Here is an 8,138-nt window from a genome sequence, read left to right as displayed (position 1 = left end):
TGCTTTCATTCAAACCTTCGACGAGGACGAACAAACGCTTTAAAAAAGGCTTAAAAAGCGAAAAGCAGATGTTACCGAGTGACACAGAGAAGAACGTACGTGAAGGACTGAACCGCCGCCGGTCGTCACGGCGGCAGAGGACAGAGCCTGGCTGGTGTCTGACGGGGACACGTCCCTCCCTGAGAGGACAAAAGCAGAACGGCACGTTAGTGTTTGTCCATCAGTGAAAACATCTGGATTTACTCAGTAACCTGAGAAGTATTCAGAGGAGAAACGTTTTACTGCGTTAATGTGACAGCTGGAGGTTTGACATGTGACTGAAGCACCAATCAGACGCCGTCGTTCGTTCTACAGACACGTCCTGCATCTGTAAAAACAGCCAAGTATTCTAATAAAACGCTGCCAAAACAGTACTTTTACTTTAGAAACTGAAGTATGTGAATATTTGAGTCAGCATTCAGATGAACAGAGATACTCCACCTCTGCGGCGGCGGCGTGGGCGTGGTCTTTATCAGAGGCGAAGTCTTCACTCACAAACCTGCACACAAGAGAACGATTTCACGTCAAACTGAACAGATTCATCTTCATATCAAAGGTTTGTGAGCTGAGACGCCGTCCGGGCTCCGCGTCCGCGAGACGCCGTCCGGGCTCCACGTCCGCGAGACGCCGTCCGGGCTGCACGCTCGCCGTCCAGCTGATGCTTGTCAACATTGAACCAAACTGCCTTTAATAAAGAATAAATCATGATCAGTGTGACGTCAAACCTCAGAATGTACCGTGCGATGCATATCGAGTCCTCGCCGAGAGCCGCAGGACCGAATCCAGGTGGAACCATATCAGCGCCGCGTCCGACCCCGCCCGCCCCGAAAAAACACCCCCTCCGCCCTCCAGACCCTCCGCTCCCCTCTTCATCCGTTTGTAGAAATCTTCTCCGGGAGAAACTGTGCAGTGCTTAAACAGATCTATTTTAATACACGACACAACATTTGAACAAATAAAGAAAAGTCGGAACATTTTTATATTCTTTTATCAAGGAGCAAAAAAAGAACATCGGGTTTTCTATCGTTTGCCGGTTCTGCATTCTGACTTCTAGCTCACGACGTTCGATGTATTATTTTGCCACGAGGAGGCGCCGACACGTTTAGATGGAAATGAAATGTCTGTGGAAGTAGAAGTTTTCTTTGTCATTGAAGCGGGGGCTGTCCAGTGGATAGTGTGTATAGGAAAGTGTTTGTCTTAAATATGCCAATGTAGTTTTTTCTTCTTTACGATGCATTAAAAGTCGATCGATGGACGTTGGTAAATGATTAAAGAGTAGTCTCACTTTTTTGTACCAAGTTCTTACGAAAAAAAGGAATCGTTAATAAACAAAGTTCAAGAACAAACGGTTTGATTCAAGCGTCTGTTTTCACGATCGCTCTGACGGCCTTCCTCCTCCTCCTCTTCATCAGGACGGGCGTGGAAGCAGATGAATGAAAGTTTCTGGTTGAGCTGGTCTGAGTTCAGTTTTTAACTCCAGACGAACTGAAAAACTCGACTGTAACATTCAGACAAATCGCTGTTCCAACTTTTTACATTTTATTTGTATTAATCTGAAAGTGTCATTAAATGAATGTTTCAGTGTTTTTATATTATTCCAATAAAAATAAGTGTGTGATCGTTGCAGCGAACAGAAAAATACAGAAACAGACAGCGAACACGTTCGGTCCGTGTCGTTATTACACAAACGAACAACACGACTAACAGCATGCAGCAGCTCTCAGCGACATTCACCAACATTAACAAACAGTTTGTAACAGACTATAACACACTGCTAGTGTTTGCTAATGCTAACTATGCTAATGCTAACTACATTATACTGTGTGTTTATTAGCTAACCAGATGTTTTTGATGAATCCATAAATTCAGAATCTAACACACAAACACTCTCTGTCACATCGATTATTGAATCTTGGCAGCAGAAATACTTCAGTGGTCCAGTGTGTGAAGCCGACAGTCTGACCTGAAGGTGGCGCCGATGAAGGTGAAGAATTAGGTTCATCCTCTGGGCAGCAGGAACCTCCTCCACAGTTTTTATGTGCAGAGGTTTTGTCCTGTAGAGTCTTAAAGTCTTTAGGAATCGTCCTGTGGAGAAACATCTGGACCGTGGGCGTCCAGATGTTTCTAAGTGCTGAGGACGAGGGACCTCGCGGCCCGGCTGCTGATTCAGGGCGTTACCTGTGCAGGTGGGCAGCGGGAGCCGAACACGGTGTGGAAATGCTCCACGAGGATCTCGGTGAAGATGTTGATGGGGGTCAGAGCGCTGAGAGAGATGGAACCGTGACGAGGCCAGACCAGGTTCACCCCGAACACGCAGGCCAGGTTAGACGGACTCATCTTGTTCTCGATGCTCGCCTGAGACACCTGGTGGCCAACGGAGGATCAACAGTCAGAAGACATGTCAACACAACATCAACACAGAGAGGGGGGGTCACAGTGAGTCAGCATCCAGATGAACTGGACCACATGAAGAGCTGAAGCTTCTCACCTCTTGAACTTGATGTTAAACTGGTTCTTCAGAGCAGTTTGACACGTTGAGCTTTATTATTTTCATGATTATTATTGGTCGTTGGATATTCTGTCAGGTGTGACACGATGATAATAAAACTTTATTTGTATTGCACCTTTCATACAGGAACAGCAGCTCAGGATCCCTGCAGGATCCATTTTCACCTCAATCTGACAGCAGAGCCTTCGTCGACCACCTGTCGCCATAGTTACTGTCCTGCTGTCTAACTTCCTGTTTTATCATCTCCAGTTTTATAATAAAATGTTCAGATTTTATTTACGAAAGAAAAGGAACCAAAGAGCTGCTGGTTTTCCTCCTGAAGGAGGTCAACGATCACTAACCAGATCCTCAAACTACTGGTTTCTATGGCGACCAGTCTCAACAGCTGAGTGTGTATTCAAGTAAAAACCTGATTAAACTGACTGATGCTGCCTGTTCTGTATTATTACAATTAAATGTCAGAATTAACGATAATATTCTTCATCAAACTGACTCGATCAGACGACTCGATCACACGACTCGATCAGACGACTCGATCAGACGTACCGTGTGCAGGAAACACAGCAGGAACTTGGTCACGATGAAATGATGTTCAGGAAGACTTTCAACAATCTGTTTACACCTGGAGACCCTCAGACTGCTCTCCACACCTGAGAGAGAGGAGGAAACACACACACACCATCATCATCATTGTCAGCAGAGTTCACTCTCGCTCTTCAGCTGGACCCTCATCTTCCTCCTGCACTCACTGAGGATGTCCTGCACCTGGCTGTAGACTCTGAAGGTGAGCAGAGGTTCAGGAAGCTCTCTGAGAAACGTCTTGAGGATCACAGCGGGAACGTGGACGTCAGCGTACTGATCGAAGTCCACAGGTTTCCCTTCAGATGACGACAAAACTTTATTAACACAGCGACGACAACAGCGACATCGTCACACTCACACACACACACACACACACACACACACACACACACACACACACACACACACACACACACACACACACACACACACACACACACACACACACACACACACACACACACACACACACACACACACCCCTGCGGCTGCGGAGGGGAGACCCCACTCACCCAGGTTATAGAGTTTCTGGACGTCCTTGATGAGCTGAACACGAGCTGAGCGTCTGAAGATCCCCTCGGTCCTCAGACCTGGTCCAGACACACACAGACGTCTCGAATAAAGACGCAAACTGTGACTGACGTGAAACCAGCAGAGAAACATCTGGAGCTCCTTCATCATCATCATCATCCTCACACAGCTTCAACCAGAGCTCATTCATGACGTCATCAGGTGAACACTCACCTTTCTCCTTCAGGTAGGTGACGGTCTGAGAGACGACAGGTGGGATCGTGGCCCCTCTGTTCCGCTCTCTGATGCTGACAAACAAACAGGTTTCGGTGACTCAGCGGTTTCTCCATCACAGCACATCCATGACGAAACATGAGCGAGGTGAATGTTCTGAGACTCACTACTGCAGACTGACACCAAACTGCTGCGTGGGCAGGGGGGGCCGAGGCGGGGGCGTCTTCGCCGGGGGAGGGGGTCCGCCTCTCTGAGCGGCTCGCAACTTCTCGTCGTGTCTGCGAGAGAGACGACACACAAACAACAGCTGCCGGTTTCCTGTGCTGTAACACGAGTCGGCGTCTGCAGGCGGATCCGTACCTGAGCACGTCCGGAGGGACGGCGAGCTGCTCGTAGTTCAGGTGCTGCCTCAGCTCGGCCAGGTAGTTCACGTACGCCACCTTCTTCCCGAACTTGTGACTGTGGAGGAACACGGAGACTCGTCAGCGTGACTGAAGGCGGTCTGAGCTCCGCCAGGTGAGTCTCAGGTGTGTTTACCTGATCAGAGGCTTGAAGATGTTCCACACGATTCTGATGAAGTTCGTCGGATGAACGACGTACAGAGTCTTCAGGTTCTTCTTGTATCTGTGAAGACACGCACGCACGCACGCACGCGCACACACGCTCGCGCGCGCGCGCGCGCACACACACACACACTTTGTTTTTAATGTTTTTCTGTCTTTATATTTAATAAAGGTTGTAAACCCTGTTTTTAAATTAAACTTTATTTAAAAAACGACGGCAGTAAAATCTCGACTAAAAGGCGGCGGCGTACTTCCTGTCGAACTCGCCGTACGCCTCTCGCAGCCACTTCAGAGACGGCTTGTTGCTGCTCCTCAGGCTGTGGTGGAAGTAAACCAGGATGTAGTCCCCCTCCACATACTGGTCCAAGGTGAACTTCAGGTACCTGCGGAGGGAAGCACAGCGGTGAGGCGCCGGGCGGAGCGTCAGGGTGGGGGTGCGGCAGATTCACCCTGAACGTACTCCAGCAGGCGGCGGTGGTTCAGCTGGTGGGACGGAGGCAAACAGCAGCTGCTGAAGACGATCAGCTTCCTGCCGTAGTTGTCGTCACCTGGAGGGGAAACAGACTGTGACGTGTTTGTGCCTTTAAAAGCAGCAGCGAACGGAGCCGGACCGGTCCAGGACTACTGACCCGAGACCTGCACTACTGACCCGAGACCTGCACTACTGACCCGAGACCTGCACGATGCCGTGGCGAGCCACGTCGTAATACGGGCGAGAAGAATCCGGACCGAGTGCGCCGCCGGGAGGGAGCGACGGGCCGTCCGTGACGCTCGTCTCATCCTCCTCATCCTCCTCTTCCTCCTTCTGGAGCTCTGTCAGGGTGAAGATGATGAAGAGGTTCAGTTTGTCACATGATGAGTGAAGAATAAAGTCTGATAAACACAGAACAGGAAGCCCAGAGGAAAATAAACACTGTGACTCTGAGGGGAAGCTCAATCATGACTTCCTGCTGTGCCCCACCCTCGACCCCCCGCCCCCCACCCTCCGCCCTGCTAACTGTCTCCTTATCAGCTGTTTCTAAGCTCAGATTAGAGAGAAAGGGGCCGACTGGAAACCACCTTCGCCGTCTGTTTACTCTGCAGCTCCGAGGAAGTTTCTTATAAACACGAAGCCGCTCAGACAGGAAACGACAGAAGGCTCCGTTTAGTTCGGGGGGGGGGGGGGGGGGGGGGTTCTTCATGTAAAATATGAAGAACAGCAGCCAAACTACAAACCTCCACAGAAACTACAGCAGAGTGATGCAGCACAGTGGAAAGTAACTAAGTACATTTACTGAAGTACTGTCTGTCAGCCAAGTTCTGAGGTACTTGTACTTCACTCCAGTATTTATATGCTGCTACCCCCCCCCCCCCCCCCCCCCCCCCCCCCCCCCCCCCCCCTTCCCAACATGTGTCTGACAGCTTCAGTTACTTTTCAGATTCAGATCAAACATACAAAATGTAATCAGCTCACAGATGATGATTATTGATTATTGACTATTACTGCGGGTTAAGTTCAAACTTTATTGATCCTTGAACTGACGAGCTGCAGCAGCGTATCGAGTTATTGATGAGCTGCAGAGTCAAAGTGATGAACACATGAACGCATCAATAACTCTGATCCAGTCACATCGAATATACAAACCAGCCTGCAAGAGTACTTCTACTGTGCTACTTTAAATATTTACATTACATTCAAATAATTTGGTACTTTCACTTAAGTAACATTCTGAATGCAGTACTTCTACAACCTTGATTCCAAAAACATTAAACAGGATGTGATCACCTGCTGATCCTCTCTGACAGAAACTCACCTGAAAACAGCTCAAAGTCAATATATTTACTGTCTGAGCTCATCAGCTTCAGTGGTTTCTGTAAATATCTGCTGATTCTGGATCTGATGCAGCAACACGTTTCAAACAGGTTGTGACAGGAGCAACTAAAGACTGGGAAAGATGTGGAACGCTCCAAAAACACCTGTTTGGATCATTCCACAGGTAAACAGGCTGATTGGTAACAGGTGAGAGTATCATGATTGAAAGGCTCAGTGGTTCACAGCGAGGATGGAGCGACGTGATTGGATGAAGGAGATTAATACCTGGACTCAGGAACACTTCAGGAAACTGATTGATCATTAATGATTGATTCTGGTTTGATTGATGCTTCACAGAGTTCACCAACTCTAATCACCAACTATTTAATAATCAATGAATCATTTTTCAGTAAAATGTCAAAGATTTTCTGGTTCCAGCTTCTTAAAAATGAGGATTTGTTGTTTTTCTTTGTCATTTAGGAAAGTAACTGAGTACTCTTTAGGTTCAGACTGTCAGAAGTCATTTCAACACGTCACTTTGTGCTGCGGAAACGTCTTCATCAGGTCATCGTGACGATACTCAGCAGATCGATCAATCGATCGATACAGAAAACACCTCGCTGCAGCTCGAGAGCAATTCAGTAAAACAGGAAAACATCTGTGTGACTCCAGCTGGTGTTTCAGTTTTAAACTCACCGATTTCAGCCAGCTGCTCCAGATCTGCTGCTGAGCTCATCTCTGATGGATCAATCAGGAAAACCGATCAATGATCAATACGTTAGAGAAAACTGATGTTCAGAGGAAGAAATGATAAAAGAAGAGCTTCGAACAGTATCCACATTTCAATCAGTGCTGCAAAGTAACTAAGTACATTTACTGGAGTACTGTACTGAAGTACAACTTGAGGCTCGTTACTTGAGTATTTCCAGTATAAATACTCCTGATGACTTCAGCTACAGATTCAGAGTAATAACAGAAAGAAACAACAAATCAATTATGACGTATAATCACAAATAAAGACAAAACTTTATTGATACCAGCTTTAACATTAAAGTGACGAACACAATCACGGATCAATAATTAGAATCCAGACGGGACATTCTGCTTCATGAGTACTTTTACTTTTAGTGCTTAAAGGATATTTAGATTTTGTACTTTTACTCACTTTGAATGCAGGATCTTTTACTCGAGTATCTGTACTCTGTGCAGTAACTTTAGAGTACTGTAGAGTAACGTCCGCCTGCTTCTGTTCAGGATGTTTGATCACATCAAACAGGAGAATTAAAAGAAGAAGTTACCTGACCTCGACAGGTGTTCATAAACAGTCAGAGCAGTTTCACTTCAGCTAGCTAACACCGGCTAACACAGCAGCACGCGCTAGCTAGCAGGTAAAAGGCTATAATTAGCATCTTGGCAACACCTGAGCGGAGTCATTGACCCGTCAAAGCCGCGTTTATCAGCCAGAAACGAGTAAAAACAGACCGTTAAACACCATCGATTTATCTTCCAGCACTTCAAATCAACTTTCATCTGAGCCGTGAGGAGATAAGACGCAGCATGAAGCGTTCAGACACTCACCTGTGGCAGGAGGGACGCTAACACCCACAGATCTGAGAACAGGTACAAAGTTGATCTGAACTTCCTCAACTGACCGCGGCTGGCAGGCGGACTGCGCATGCGCAGTGCAAACTCCTGCTCAGTTTACTGCAGACACAGAAAAATACTGTTTTCAGCATAACAGAGGAAAATATTGTTCTTATTCTAACAGCTGTAGTTACTCATTACTTTACAGAGTCAGATTATTAACACAAATATAAATAACTAATAAATTAAGACGGATTTTGAGTGGAATAAACCCCTGATGGAGTTGAAATGAGCTCAACCTAAAACATCTAACGCAGTAAAATGC

General features: G+C 47.0%; 1 protein-coding gene across 4 annotated transcripts; it reads right to left on the bottom strand.

The window, feature by feature from the left end:
* Positions 1 to 1,564: 1,564 nt before the first annotated feature.
* On the bottom strand, positions 1,565 to 7,918 carry LOC121625484 (rho GTPase-activating protein 8-like). 4 transcript variants are annotated; one of them, XM_041963572.1, is made up of 14 exons: positions 7,808 to 7,887; positions 7,395 to 7,475; positions 6,926 to 6,967; positions 5,107 to 5,250; positions 4,898 to 4,985; positions 4,689 to 4,820; positions 4,412 to 4,498; positions 4,235 to 4,333; positions 4,042 to 4,152; positions 3,875 to 3,948; positions 3,643 to 3,720; positions 3,298 to 3,426; positions 3,095 to 3,198; positions 1,565 to 2,403 (listed from the first exon to the last, which is right to left on the bottom strand). In XM_041963572.1, the coding sequence occupies exons 3-14, from the start codon at positions 6,963 to 6,965 to the stop codon at positions 2,206 to 2,208; spliced, it is 1,284 nt and encodes a 427-aa protein (XP_041819506.1). In that variant the 5' UTR covers positions 6,966 to 6,967; positions 7,395 to 7,475; positions 7,808 to 7,887; the 3' UTR covers positions 1,565 to 2,205. The 4 variants fall into 4 exon arrangements, with proteins under 4 accessions (XP_041819506.1, XP_041819508.1, XP_041819505.1 ...); XM_041963574.1 differs by having other exon boundaries at positions 7,395 to 7,472; positions 7,808 to 7,863; XM_041963571.1 differs by lacking the exon at positions 7,395 to 7,475 and having other exon boundaries at positions 7,808 to 7,918.
* Between the last annotated feature and the right edge of the window lie 220 nt (positions 7,919 to 8,138).

Source organism: Chelmon rostratus, chromosome 22, assembly GCF_017976325.1.
Source record: "Chelmon rostratus isolate fCheRos1 chromosome 22, fCheRos1.pri, whole genome shotgun sequence".
Classification (NCBI taxonomy): Eukaryota; Metazoa; Chordata; class Actinopteri; order Chaetodontiformes; family Chaetodontidae; genus Chelmon; species Chelmon rostratus.
This window is presented reverse-complemented; position numbering and strand designations above follow the sequence as displayed.

Excerpts from the sequence above, each read along its gene's own strand:
- LOC121625484 (XM_041963571.1), bottom strand. The coding sequence starts at position 6,965 with ATGAGCTCAGCAGCAGATCTGGAGCAGCTGGCTGAAATCG. Across the intron at positions 5,251-6,925 it reads GGAGCAGCTGGCTGAAATCG|AGCTCCAGAAGGAGGAAGAG; the intron begins GTGAGTTTAAAA and ends TCACCCTGACAG. Across the intron at positions 4,499-4,688 it reads TACGGCGAGTTCGACAGGAA|ATACAAGAAGAACCTGAAGA; the intron begins GTACGCCGCCGC and ends GTGTCTTCACAG.